At 41.1% G+C, this 15,294-nt stretch overlaps 1 protein-coding gene across 1 annotated transcript in view; it reads left to right on the top strand.

Moving 5' to 3' along the window:
- The window catches only part of RNF125 (ring finger protein 125), a 37,444-nt gene that overhangs the window by 5,329 nt on the left and 16,821 nt on the right, over positions 1–15,294 (top strand). Inside the window, exons 2-3 of the mRNA XM_044243214.1 lie at positions 10,994–11,147; positions 14,934–15,028. Coding sequence (XP_044099149.1) covers positions 10,994–11,147; positions 14,934–15,028 — 249 coding nt within the window. The remainder of the gene's footprint in view (positions 1–10,993; positions 11,148–14,933; positions 15,029–15,294) is intronic.

Here is a 15,294-nt window from a genome sequence, read left to right as displayed (position 1 = left end):
CAAGCCCTCATTTTTAAAATTACTAATTACATTCAACAGACATGAAATCATCCTGTCAGATTTCTATACAAGAGAATTGAGCACTGGATATCATAACGTGGAGGCTCTTGGGGACCTTGAGAAGCGCAGTTTCAGTGGGATGGTGGGCCCCACCACTTGGGGAAGGGAGTGGGTTCGTGAGTGATCACAGGAGCCACAGACAGGGAGCCTGGAAGGCCCTTTCCTGGAGTTGAGAAGCAAAGTGAAGAAGAGAATTTGGGTAATAGCTGAAAGGAGAAGTGGGATCAAAAGAGTTTTCTTAAAAAAAAAAATTTCTTTTTTAAGAGAAGGAAAATGGAATATTCTGTATGGTTATGGAAATGACCCAATAGGGAGAGGTAAACTGATGCACAGGAGAAGAGAAACTTCCAGGAGCAATGCCTCTGAGAGGGAGAGAGGAGCTGCGAATTGGGGGCCAGGGGAGGGTTTGGCCTTAGCAGGAGAATGGACGGTCCATCCATTTCATGGGATGTAGGGCATTAAAGGGGCACAGATGCAGGGAGTTGAATTGAAGAGGTGGAATATTGTGGAAGTTTCCATCTGATTTCCACTTACCATTGACATATTACTTGACCTGTGACTTCAAGATGAAACTTCGACGTTTAAATATGAACATCTAGGCCTCGATGCTAAAACAAATGTAATATAGAATCCTTCCTCCTCCTAGTGTGCTTGGGTAAGTATCACTTAAAATGGGGTGGTGACAGTCTTTGGTACCTTCAAGGTCCAAAAACTCTGGTGAGCCTTTGCTCTAGGAAAGGAATGCTGCTTTCTACATTGCCACTCCTTCAGGGTCTGGCGCTTAGTGGGTGTTCAGTATCCATTGAATTAATGGGTGATTGCAAAATACCATGCAGTTGGAATACTTTGGTGAATGCCCCTCAAGCGAGGACAGCCATTCTATAGGGCCAGCCAATGGATGCCCTGTGGTTGAGTAATAGATAGGAGGCCCATGATAGCTTCTGACCTCCATTCTTTTTATGGGGTTGCTCATCTGTCCTTGGATTACTGAGAATTTCAGAAAGATGTAATTAAGCTGGCCTGAAATTTACCTCCTCTGGTCGTTGGACCGCTGTGTGTTTATTTAGTAACATTAGTATTGTCACAGGCAAATTAAATATTAGTGATCTATTAAATTATGTATTCTCTAACAAACAGAACCTAAATAATGTAGCAGATGGAGTTTTATGCCCAGATTTTTCCTTAGAACTTGGCTACCGGCCCCGCGGACCAGTAGCATTGTAGAATTTTGAGCCCCATCTCCCACCTTCTAAATCAGAATCTGCATTTTAATAGAATGTTCAGGTGATTTATATTCACTTTTGAAGTGCAACTTTAGCTAACCCTATTTAATTGACAGTAAAATACAGCAAGTTGAGGGCCACGTTTGAAAGTTCTAGAGAGGCACCCCGCTAAGATTTTAAGTTAAAGGAAATACAATCGTCTCAAAGGGGTTAAATTTTATTATTTATTTATTTGACACAGAAAAAGAGAGATCACAAGTAGACAGAGAGGCAGGCGGAGAGAGAGGGGAAGCAGACTCCCCACCGAGCAGAGAGCCCTATGCGGGGCTCCATCCCAGGATCCTGAGATTGTGACCCGAGCCGAAGGCAGAGGCCTAACCCACCGAGCCACCCAGGCGCCCCTCAAAGGGGTTAAATCTTAAATCAACACATAATGCCATGTAGAAATATGCAGAGTCGGGGTTTGAAGGCTAAATGAGTCCCAGGATGGACTCTGGAACCTAACTGAATGCAGAAATAACATCAAAGGAAATCTTAGGGGCAGTTGGGGGGGGGGGCTGGAGGGCTTTGCTCTAGGAATAGCTGCACTCAGGGCTGTCTAGGCTGACGTGCAGGCCAAGAGGGTGTGTGTGTGTGTGTGTGTGTGTGTGTGTGTGTGTTTATTGCCTTACACTGGAATATTTTAGTGTGAGACTTTTATCATCACTTAGAATAACAATAACAATAACAATTCCCCTTATTCTGTTTAAAGCTCACGAAGCCCCTTCTTGAGGGCTTCGTATCCATTCAGCTTCTTATTGGCCTCCCTATAGCGAGGCAGCCTAGTGTTGAGAATATAAATAAAATGTTACATGACCTCATGTCGACAGTGGCTTTTGCAGAGCCGTATTTGGGAACCATGTCTGAATACTTATTTTGCCTGTCTAGTGCTAGACCCATGGAGTCCCTAATGCATCCCTTCCTGCCTTAAATTTACAATACTTAGGGTTCAGTTTTACCTCCTAAGATTGGATGCATAATTTTACCCAGTGTCCTCAGCAAGCCTTTCCTCATTTTTCTACAGTGCTTTGCTGATCTCTTCATTGTAAAAGGGTTTTTATTGATAATCACTTAATTTAGGGAAACAGAAAGGGGCTAATAAAATTATCAAAGGGAGTGGGGTATTTAAGTTTCCATCTGGTTTCAAAATTCATAGAGTCATTATCTAGTTCCTAATTCAGGTCTTCAGGAGCTGCAGACTGCCAGGTGATGTAAATGAATGTGGAGGATGAGTCCTCCACAGGATGGGGGTGCCAGCCCATGGGACCACATGGGAATTGAGTCCAGAGTTGGAGAAGACTAGCATTTAAAAGAAGCCAGAAGTTTAGTTGTAAAATTTGATTTTTTTTTTTTAATTTTTAGGTGGAATAGGACAGAGGGAGAGGGAAAGAGAATCTTTTTTTTTTTTTTTTAAGATTTTATTTATTTATCAGAGAGAGAGAGGGAGAGAGCGAGCACAGGCAGACAGAGTGGCAGGCAGAGGCAGAGGCAGAGGCAGAGGGAGAAGCAGGCTCCCCGCCGAGCAAGGAGCCCGATGTGGGACTCGATGCCAGGACACTGGGATCATGACCTGAGCTGAAGGCAGCTGCTTAACCAACTGAGCCACCCAGGCGTCCCGGGAAAGAGAATCTTAAGCTGGCTCCACACCCACCACGAAGCCTAAGACCCTGGACACCCCACAAAATCTAATATTAAAGCAATGGCAACTCAGAATTTTTGAAAACATTGAACTGGTCTAAAAAAAAGTAATTGACTTCTATCCTCAGCTTCTTTCACCTAATTTCTCCTCCTTCTCCTCATTCATCATTCTCAGCCACCTGATGAAGGTGGAGAAGGGGGAGAAAAATGGGAATCTCTTATCTCCTTAGGTTTGTGTTCATTTCTTTTTTTTTTTTTTAAAGATTTTATTTATTTATTTGACAGAGAGAGAGATCACAAGTAGGCAGAGAGGCAGGCAGAGAGGAGGAGGAAGCAGTCTCCCTGCTGAGCAGAGAGCCCGGTGCGGGACTCGATCCCAGGACCCTGAGATTATGACCTGAGCCGAAGGCAGCGGCTTAACCCACTGAGCCACCTAGGTGCCCTGGTTTGTGTTCATTTCTATCCCTTGGGTTCTTTCAGAAGGACCCAGCACTCTTATGCTCTTCCTTATTAATATGAATGTTGGTCCTGTCCAGAAAATGCTCCTTTTGATCCATTCCACGTAACTGCTTCAGTTATTTGAATTGACCGAGTAACTACTCTGTGCCTGGAGTGGTGGAGGAGGGAGGCCAGCAAGATTCTGAATGGTTCTGAGCTGTGTGTATTTCTGTGATCTGCTTCATGCAACGGTTGTTTCTGGCCTGTTGTCACTGGGGCATTATTGTTCGGTTGTGTTGTTTTTCAGTTTTATTGAGGTGATATAGTATAATTCATATGAAGTGTATAAGTCGAGGAGTTTGGGTCATTATATAACTTCTTCCACACACACAAGATCTAGAACAGTTAATTCCATTACCCGAAAAAGTTCCTTCAAATCTGTTGTGCACAATCCCCTCCCAAAGCCCCTGGCTCCAACAACCCCATCAGTTTTCTGTCACTAAGTTTTGGAATCTTACAATAAGTAGTCTTTTTTGTGTTTGACTTTTCTCACTTAGTATAATGTGTTTGTTGTCATTTGGTATGTTGTAAGTCCCTTTGCCTCACTTTCAAAATAAATCCTAAATCTGTCTGACCACTTACACTGCCTCCTGTCACTTTGTTGGTTGAAGCCATCATCCTCTCTTGAACTGACTCTTCCAGTGGCTTAAACCTGAGCTCACTGCTGTGGCTCTTGTACCCCTGTAATCTGTTCTTTACACAAGAACCAGAGTGATCCATGTAATGTAAATCAAACTGTGTCACCCTCCTATTTAAAACCGTCCAAGTACCTATCCATCACCCTGAGTTACGGCTTAATGCTCTGTCTCCTGTCCACTTTACTCCCCCTCCCACAATCTCCATTTACTCTCCCTGGGGCCCCTTCCCTTTCAAGCATGCTGGCTTTCTGTATCTCAACAGGATGGTCCCTATTTTTTGTACCCTTTGTTTTCAGTTTGGAAAACCATTCCCAGATCTTCCTTAGAGGGGTGCCTTCAAATATCATCTCAGGAACCACCCATCTAAATGCTCCCCTTGCCCCCCTCACTCTATTTTCACGGTCAGATGTTTTCTTCTTCTCAAAGGATTTATCATTTGCCCATCTGTAATCGTAATGCCTCCCGCCTCATTCTAGGACTCTAGAGAGCAGGGACCTTAGGCACTGCCACAGTTGCGTCCCTGGCATGATGTAAGCTGTCAGTAGTAAGCTCTTGCTAAACGTTTCACCAGTGCATGAATGCTTATATGGGTGGGTCTAGGGATGTTTGTGCACTTTTATATATTCTCTCATAGTCTTCTCTAGAACCATGGATTAACTGTTCTTGCTAAAAGCTACACATATCCAATTTTAGATGGTTTATATTTTCTCTCCTCAGCCCTTTATTGTATTCAAAATTGTTCTGTTCTTTATGTTCATTTAAATAACCATAAATGCAGTGTAATCTTTTCCTCACACTGAATTTGAATGCCCTTAAAAAATATTTTTTTTAAATGTTTTTCTCTTCATCACTTCTCGGCCTTTTGGCTAAGATCATGTTCCATTAAAAATTTCAGGCCTCTTAACCCTCCAAACATTTCCTTTCCTAATTTTACAACACAGTTTTTCTCAGGAGTAAAGAAAATTTAAGTCATAGTAGGGTGGTTAATTTTTCTAACATTTTTTCCCCTAACATTTTATTATGAAAAATTTTAAACGTAGAGCTAAGTTGAATGTACAGTGAACAACTATATATTCACTACCTAGATTCTACAATTTTCAGTTTTGCTATATTGCTTTTTTCTCTCATTTTATCATCCATTCATCTTCTTTTGGATGCATTTCAGAGTAGGTTACGATGATCAGCACATTCTATTTCCTTCTTATATCAAGATACACAATATTGGAGCACCTGGGTGGCTCAGTCGATTAAGCATCTGCCTTTGGCTCAGGTCATGATCCTGGGGTCCTGGGGTGGAGCCCCACATTGGGCTCCCTGCTCAATAGGGAGCCAGTTTCTCTGTCTCCCTCTGTCCCCCAGCTGATGTTCTCTCTCTCTCAATTGCTCTCTCTCTCTCTTTCTCTATCTCAAATAAATAAATAAAATCTTTTTTTTAAAGTTGCATATTATTAACCAGACTTCATTATTTTTAAGGTAAATTACACATGTACTGAAATGAACACATCCTAAGTATAACCCCTATGAGATATAAAATATTTTCATTATCCCCAGATAGTTCCCTCATGTCCCTTTCCAGCCAATCCCTGTCCATATATCCTCACAGGAGCCATTGTGATTTTTTTCTTTACCATAGATCAGTTTTGCCTATGCAAGATCATCGTCTCGGTGGCATTATACAGACTGTGCTCTGTTGTGTCTGGCTTCTTTCACTCAGTATGTCTTTGAGGTTCATCCATTTGCTGTGTATATTAGTAATTTGGTATTTTTTTTTTATTGCTGTGTGGTGTTCCATTGTAGGGATTTGTCCCAGTTTGCTAATTCATTTTCTTGTTAATGGACACTGGGGTTATTTCCAGTCTGGGGCTGTTGTAAATACATTCCTTATTAATATTCTTGTACAAAGAGACATGTGTTTTCTTTTTATTTCTTTTTATTTAATGAATATATGGGCTTGGTATTGCAGGACCAAAGGATGCCTATATATTTTGTTTTATAAAAAACTACCAGACCATTTATCCCAAGTGATTATTGGTGATTCACTTGTCAAAGGATCATTTATTTTGTAGGTGATATGGCCATAGGGTTCAAACTTGAAATTTGACAATGACAATACCCACCTCTTCCTTCCCATTCCTGTTTCTCAAAAAAAAAAAAAAACCAAAAAAAAACCAAAAAACTGGTAAATGTTCTTTTTTATTTCTATCACATATCCACCTCTTTTCTAGTTCTCATTTCTCCAAAAGGTAGGTAAATGTTCTTTTTTTTTTATCTTTTTCATGTTTTTATACATTTGTAAACCTATAAATAGCTCATTTAATATATATATATATATTTCTATACTTTGTTTTCTTTTTGTTTTGTTTAAATTCAGATTAGTTCGTTTAAATTCAGATTAGTTAACTTCAGTGTATGATTAATTTGGGCTTAGAATTTAGTGATTCATCAGTTGCATAAAATACCAGGAGCTCATCCCAGTAAGTACCCTCCTTAATGTCCATCACCCAGTTGCTCCATTCCCCACTCACCTCCCCTCCAGCAACTGTCAGTTTGTTTCCTGAGATTAAGAGTCTCTTATGGTTTGTCTCCCTCTTTGTTTTTATCCTATTTTTTTCCTTCCCTTCCCCTGTATCATCAGTTATGTTTCTTAAATTACACATAGGAGTAAAATCATATGGTATTTGTCTTTCCCTGACTGGCTTATTTTGCTTAGCATAATACACTCTAGTTCTATCCACGTCGTTGCAAATGCAAGATTTCATTTTCAATGGCTGCATAATATTCCTGTGTGTGTGTGTGTGTGTGTGTGTGTAGACACACCACATCTTTTCAAGTTTAAAATTTACTTGACAGAGAGATAGAACACAAGTAGGCAGAGTGGAAGGCAGAGGGAGAGGGACAAGCTGGTTCCCCACCAAGTGGGGAGCCCAGCGTGGGGCTTGATCCCAGGACCTCAGGATCATGACCTGAACTAAAGGCAGACGCTCAACCGACTGAGCCACCCAGGCTTCTTTATCCATTCATTGGTTGATGGACTTCTGGACTTCTGGACTCTTTCCATAGTTTGGCTTTTGTGGACATTGCTGCTATAAACATCGGGCTGCAGGTGTCCCTTTGAATCACTATTTTTATATCCTTTGGATAAATACCTAGTAGTGCAGTTGCTGGATCATTGGGTAGCTCTATTTTTAACTTTTTGAGGCACCTCCATACAGTTTTCCGGAGTGGCTGCACCAGTTTGCTTTCCAAGAGATTTTATTTTTGAGTTACCTTGTTTTGTACCTTTTTATATAGCATACGTGTATGCTCTGGCGCGCGCATGTACACACACACACACACACACACACACTACCTAAACCTGAATAGCCCTGATTCTAATTAGACAATTCATTTAATGTTTGATCACTTACATACTTTGTATGCTAATGTACCAGAGTAAGGATGTTAAATTCTCCTGTTCACAAGACTTGAATTTGGTAACTATACCTCTAATGGGAGACTTTTAACCTCAGATTTTTTTGAACTAAGCGATTCTGCAGTCTCATTTCTGCACCTCAAAAACCGAGACTTAAGCGGCAGTGGCATCCATTCCTCTCCTTATTGGTAACACTTTAAAAAGTCATGGTTTTGGGGCGCCGGGGTGGCTCAGTGGGTTAAGCTGCTGCCTTCGGCTCAGGTCATGATCTTGGGTCCTGGGATCGAGTCCCACATTGGGCTCTCTGCTCAGCAGGGAGCCTGCTTCCTCCTCTCTCTCTGCCTGCCTCTCTGTCTGCTTGTCATCTCTCTCTGTCAAATAAATAAAATCTTTTTTTAAAATAAAAGAAAATAAATAAAATAAAAAGTCATGGTTTTTATGTAACTCATAACCAGCAAGTTCAGTCTGTCCCAAAACACCTTAAGTCTTGATGTGTTTTCTCCATTTCATAATCGCTTTTGTTAAAATGGGTACAGCTAATTGACTGCTCTATAGGATTTGCAACTAGTATTCTCATAGAGTACAGTAATGTCTGTCTAATGCTTATTTGAGGGTTTCATGCCACATGTAACACCATTGTGAAAACGTCAGGGAGTTACAGTAAGGGACTTGATATTTTTTAAGATGCTGTAAGTGTGCTGCTTTTCTTGTGTATCTAGTAGGCGTTACTGTCCGTTGTTGTAGTTATCAGTTGTAGCTACAAAAACAGGTGCCAAAGCACTTACAAAATGACGGTAGAAATGTACTCTGTACAGACTTGAGTGGTTTATACAGGTACATCCTCAGTCTAATAGGTTTGCTACTTCTGCTTGTCACTGGGAGGAATTGAGGTGACTTAAAAAGGGCTACAGATAACGGGGCGCCTGGGTGGCTCATTGTGTAGTCATTAAGCGTCTGCCTTCACCTCGGGTCATGATCCCAGAGTCCTGGGATCAAGCCCCACATTGGGCTACCTGCTCAGTGGGAAGACTGCTTCTCCCTCTCTCACTACCCCTGCTTGTGTTCCGTCTCTCACCGTTTCTCTCTCTGTGTCAAATAAATAAACAAAAATCTGTATTTAAAAAAAAAAAAAAAAAGGACCGCAGATCTTTCTTGACTCACAGTGGGATCATGTCCTGATCCATATCCTAAGTTGAAGTGAGTCAAAAATGCATTTAATACACCTAACCTACCAAACATCCTAACTTAGCCTCATCAACCCTAAATAGCTTGAAACAACTTCACTAGCCCACGGTTCGGCAAAATGATCTAACACAAAGCCTATATCGTAATAAAAGTGTTGAGTATTTTGTGTAATGTGTGGACTACTGTAGTGAAAGTCGAAGGCATAGCAGTTGGATGGGTGTATCCGTTGCTCATCTGCAGGGCTGGCTGGGAGCCGCCCAGCATGGAGAGAAGAGGATTTACTGCCAACCAGGAGAAGCTCAAAATTCAAAAATTGAAATACAGTTTCTAATGGATGAGGATCGTTTTTGCATCACCATAAAGTCAAAAAGTCCTAAGTGGAACCATTGTAAGTTGGGGACTTTCCCCTCATGCTTTTTGAGCCTCTTCTGAAGCTGTGCGAGGTTCACTGTACTGCTGTCTTTAGGCTGTGTAAATGCGGCAAATTGTTCCATCTCTGAACGTCTGTTCGCCTCCAGTCAGGTGAGGAGAGAGCAGAGCAGCATGTTAGGATCGCTCTGAGAGCTAAACCAGATCATGTCCATCAGCACCCACCACAGGGCTCGACACCAGTATCTTCTGTTTGTATTGGTATAAAACTCCAGTAAGTTGTGAGGAAAGGGGAAGACTTCGTTCACCAAGAAAACAAAGTATCATCTGCTTGCCCCTACATCATGTAAATGAGTAATTCATGTCAGAACCCGAGATGTTTTATGAGGGTTACAACTGGAGCATCTGAACTGCTTATAATATAAGAGATTCATAATAATAGATTATTACTTATTTTTGCTTGATATTTTTTGTCATCATCAAGACTACACTTTGAGGGCCACTTCTCAGGGACTCAGAGAAATGCAAGGGCAGATTGTGTCTTAGAACTTGTTCGTCACTTGAAGCACAGAGAAGTGGAAGGCAGCAGAGGACTCAGATCTTCGTCTTCAGCAGGGCATTGTGGGCCCCTTGACTGAGGTCCCACCAGATTGTATCTTTTTTAAGAGGTACAGTTCCCGCAGAGTGAAATCAGGGTGCTGTTGCGAGAAAAAGAGGAAGTGGATGCTGGACAGACATAAACATCAAGCAGATGCCTCAAGAACAACAGTGCAAATGTCAGCATCTTCTGTGTGCATATAAGAATTTTATAACAGATGCAGAAGAGAGTTCTTTTAAGCCGTCGTCAGTCATAATACACTTGAGAGTTCAGTTTAGGAAATTTCAATGAGCTATATACCTCTGGTATGTGAAGATTTCAGTATATATTGTATATTTAAATTTTTTTTTAAGATTTATTTATTTATTTGGCACAGAGAGAAAGGGAGAGAAAGCAAGGGGTGGGAAGAGGCAGAGGGAGAAGCAGACTCCCTGCTGAGCAGGGAACCCCTTGTGGGACTTGATCCCAGGACCTTGAGATTATGACCTGATCCAAAGGCAGACGCTTAACCAACTGAGCTACCCAGGTGCCCCGGTATATTTAAATTTTTAGAAAGCTTAACTTTTGCCATATAGTAATGCTCCCAGATAGATAGTATATGGTGAATATCTTAAGAGCTCTCAAATCACTCTAATGTGTATAACTTATCTAAATGTCATTTTTACATTTGTGCACACTTAGCCTTCAACAGATCTTATAAAGAGGTCCAGATTTTCTGTGAATTCTGTTGATTGTGTTAAGATTTTATAATGATCATCTTTAAATATACTAGAGAATAAATTTCTTGACTCAGAGGACATTCCTAATAGTGGTCATTTGGATTAGATAAATTTCTATACCTGGGGAGGACATGAAAATTGTTAAGATGGATAACATGCATGGTATTTTGCCTCCTTAGCCTCTTGCTATTTTCTTATCTAACATACAAAATCCCACAGTGCAAAGACCTATTTCCACTCCCCCCCACCACCACGTTTGGGTTAAAATAGGATTAGAATTAAAATATTAAAATATATTAAATTATATGAAAATAGGCAGAACACATTAGCTATCCTTTGGGTTATAGTTTTAATCCTGCATATCAGAATGCTCTTTTCACCACTTTGTGCCCTTCTGTTCAAACGCATGCCGTGCGTGTGGTGAGAACGTGTGACTCCAAAGCAGTCTTCCTGGGAAGGTAAGAGGCTGAGGGTGCAAATGCACCGTGAACTTGACAGCACAGCTCCTAGTGTACAAGGTGTCATTAAAATACCCTTTACACAGAGGAACACATAGTGCCGGCTCCCTTGTACTTTTTAAGGAAAATAACATATTTTCGGTTTGTTTTGGGCAGATTCTGCCGTTCCTGTATTGCTACCAGTCTAAAGAACAACAAATGGACCTGTCCTTATTGCCGGGCCTATCTTCCTTCGGAAGGAGTTCCAGCAACTGATGTAGCGAAAAGAATGAAATCCGAGTACCAGAAGTGCACTGAGTGTGATACCCCGGTACGTGACCCTCTTTCTGCCTGTGCCCAAGGTTACTGGACCGCTGAGAAGATTGTCACCGGCAAATCATTTCACCTGTGCCTTTGGCTTTATCCTACCCCATCTTTCTCAGGTTTATGGTCTCTGCCTCTCCCCTGCCTTCTCTCCAAGTTTGTATGGGTAGGCTGTTGTGAACTTGGCACCCGACTCCTAACATCTCCTCATTTTTCAGACAAATGCTTTCACCAGCCACCAACATCTGCTCCCTTCCCATCACTCCCGTGACCAACCCACCCCCTCCATCATGTGGCCTCCTGTCCTGCTACCCCTTTGCAGACTATCCATGAATAGCTTTATTATTAAGTCTGGCGGCATAATTCCTTCTATATTCTGGACTTCGCAGTATTTCTCTGTGTTGATCTGTCCCTCTTGTTGCGAGTTCCCTCCTTCGATGCTGTACTAGCCTGGTTAGATGATGTGAAGTCTTGGGAGGCTGTGGAAAAGAGTCTAGATTTTATCCTAAATGCATTAGTGAGTCATGGAAAGAGTGTATGCTTTTAATCAGGTTTATACATCTATTTTTATCAAGATTTTATTTGTTTATCTGAGAGAGAGAGCACAAGCTGGGGGGTAGAGGGACAGAGAGAGAGAGGAAGACTTCCCTTGCTGAGCAGGGAGCCCAATGTGGGGCTCGAACCTGGGATCCTGAGATCATGGCCTGAGCTGAAGGCAGACGGTTAACCATCTAAGCCATCCAGGCACCCCAGATCGAGTATCTATTTTTAAGATAACTGCTCTCTCATGTGCATGGAGAATGGCTCCGAGGGTCAGGAGCAGGATTGGTGGAGCCAGTTCAGTGGTTATTGGGATGGGTCAGGTAAGGAAGCTGGATTAGGATGAAAGCATTGGGCAGGGAATTAGAGGTTCTTTTAAGGGGCACTTAGGAGAGAATTGAAGGAAATTGGTAACAGATTGGATGTGGGGCCAAATGAGAGTATACAGTGTCAAAAATACCTCCTAGGTTTCTGACGTGTAGGTATAGGTGAAGGTGCTGAGATGGAAAGCAGATTTGGGGAAGAATCCACCAATTTTTAAATAAGTTTATGTTTGAACTGCTAACAGGAAGATAACTATCATAGGGAGTCTATAGAGATCAAGAGTGAGATGATGTGTTAAGGGTCTGAATTTTTTCAAAGAAACTTTCTTGATTGTTAGTCAATATCACAGCCCGTTATGCTTTCTGAGTACCCTGCGCTTTCTTTACGTACTATTTGTCTCCATTTGGAATTATGCTTTTGTGATTTTTAAGCTTATATACGTCAGTTACCCCACCAAAGTTATGTTCCATGAGGGTTAGGACTGTGTTTGTTTTACTGGAGACTGGGTGTGAACCTAGCCCTTTGAACGGGGGCTGGCACATAGTTAGTGCTTGATACAGTTTTTGAATATTTATCAAAGACTTAGTAGCTGACTCAGGGCCGTCTGACTACAGAATGTATACGCGGTCTTTGGAGTCAGACTTCCTGGGATCAAATGTCAATTCCCTCCCTCATTATTTGTGATGTAGGGACGTTATTATCTAAGTTTTTGTTCATCTTTTTATAAAAGGAGGGAAAAGATAACATTCATGTCACACAATGGCAAATAGTTACAAGGAAAAATGATAAAATATATAATGCTTGTAGCACTGTCTAGAACATGGTAAATGCTCAAAATCAATAGCTTTTTACATTCATAATAATAGATTATTACTTTTTGCATTGGTATTTTTTTGTCATCATATAAAGTTCAACACACACAAAGTCAAACTCACTATAGCATTCTGTCATCCAGTGTTTCGTTCCACCTTTGGTGTCTGTCAGAAATGAGGATATTCTCTCAAATATCCTGACTAGAGAGCCCCTTCCTTTTTTCACTCTTTATATCTGATTATTCACAAGTATTTTTATTTTTCCTTTAAAGTTTTTCTTATATCCGTCCCTTCCTTTTTATGTTACTCCTCTTGCCAGGAATATTGCCATTCCTTCTAGAATCAAATGTTCAGACTCTCTTTATTCTTCAGAGTCCCGGCGAGGTCTCCATTCCTAGTATTGCAGTCCCCAGTACCAAACAGTTTTTTGTCTACTTGTCCAGGTGTGGTTCCCCCCCTCTATTAGGTGATAAGCCCCTTTAGAGCAAGCACAGTGGCTTATGTTTCCTCTGCCATCTCTTACAATGTCTTCTATAACTTTGTGTCTAGACATGCCATGATTTCTAATTTGTATCAAGAATGCTTGCTTAAAAAAAAATGTTTGCTTATCTTTTGTTGTTCAAGGAATACAGAGAGGAAGAAAGGTACTTTTAAGAAAAGTAATAGAGATGCGGGAGAATTGATGAGCAAAGCTGGATATGAAAGCTTGAAAAACTGTGTGTTTAAGGCAGCTACCTCAATGGGGCCTAGGTGGATATTGGTAAAACAAGGATTTGTTTTCACTTTTCCACTTGCTCTTATTTTTGTCTTTTGTTAAGCAATCATAACAGTTTCCTTGACTGAGTAGATTTCATGTTTGAGGTTTAACTTCCGTAGCTCAAGCAAAATAAAGCAGGGTGGGTGGACCACCTTACCACAGCTATGCAAAGCTTCCTTTAGTGCAAGATCTTATCAGAGTTTCTAATGAAACATTTAGTAGACTGTGTTGTTTAGCCACAGATTCCCTCATGGTGAGGATCTCCGAATGTATATCTGGAGGAACAAGGGCTCTTTATTCTGCCTTGGTAAAAATGAACTGTAAGAGCTGTCTTTTATGTTTGCTCTTAATGGGATCATTAAGTATACTGTGTACTGTGAATTCATGTAATACTGCTGGATATAGTATAAAACCGTGGTATTTATATCCTTCCCCCGAGGCACAGGATTACCTTTTACTTCCTATGGCCATCTTTAAAATTAAAATGCATCTATTGGTTCTCTTTATCTCTCTTTCCCTTTCCGTCTCTTCTCACTTCTTTCCCCCTTCCGTCTTGCTTGGTCTCTTTCCCCTCTCCCCTTTCTCTTTCTCACTTCTTACCATCACCAAGTTAGGTAATGGTGTCCAAAAAAGTAAATTTGAGTTAATACGTCTTTCCACTTAATTTGTTGTTGTTGTTAAAGATTTTATTTATTTGAGAGAGAGCATGAGCAGAAAGAAGGGGCAGAGGGAGAGGGAGAAGCAGGCTCCTCACTGAGCAGGGAGGCCAGTGTGGGTGGGACTTAATGCCAGGACCCTGGGATCATGACCTGACCGAGGGCAGACGCCCAACCGACTGAGCCAGCTAGGTGCCCTGTCTTTCCACTTTAAAAAACATATGCTTTCTAGGGTAGCCTGGGTGGTTTAGTCCAATAAGCATCTGTCTCTTGATTTTGGCTTAGGTCATGATCTCAGGTCCTAGGATGGAGCCCTGCATCAGGCTCTGTGCTCAGCGTGGAGTTAGCTTGAGGAGTCTCTCTCCCTCTCCCTCTGCTGCTCTCACTGCTCAGGCATGTGAGATCTCTTTCTCAAATAAATAAATATTCTAAAAATAAAAATAAAATTAAAAAAAATGCTTTCTAGAAGAACAAACTCAAGAACTCAACATTTGGGTCTTCTAAGTACTAGAAACATTTGTAAAGTGTTATTCTTGATAATGCCTTAACTTTGTTTTACTTTTGTCAGGAATATATCCTTTTAATCAGCTGACCCATTGCTATGACCTTATTTGCAATAATGAAAGTAATAAAGCTGGATCACTAAAGACTTCATTGAGCCCCTTTTCAACAGGGACTTTATTTTGAATTTGCTTTTTATATAGGTTTGCCTCAGCGAAATGAGGGCACACATAAGATCTTGTGAGAAGTATATAGATAAGTATGGACCGCTGCAGGAACTTGGGGAGACCACAACCAGGTTTGTTTTGACACAATGTAGTTGACTGTTAAACTTGATTTGCCTGTAGAGAAGTTAATAGGCTGGACAGGCCAGCCTTCTTATTGTGAACATATGTATGGAGTAATAATTAGGCTCTGAACCATAACACCTATTGTTGGTAGTCATTTGTTAATGGCAATAATTGTGAAAGAATTTTGCTTTCTCTACTTAAAAAACATTTCATGAGGAGAACCAACCGAGTGCTGGAGAGATTGGGAGAACTTCCTCAGACAAGTTTGCATTAA

The sequence above is a fragment of the Neovison vison genome, chromosome 3 (genome assembly GCF_020171115.1).
Source record: "Neovison vison isolate M4711 chromosome 3, ASM_NN_V1, whole genome shotgun sequence".
NCBI lineage: Eukaryota > Metazoa > Chordata > Mammalia > Carnivora > Mustelidae > Neogale > Neogale vison.
The sequence above is the reverse complement of the archived record's forward strand: the minus strand, read 5'-3'. Positions and strand labels throughout refer to the sequence as shown.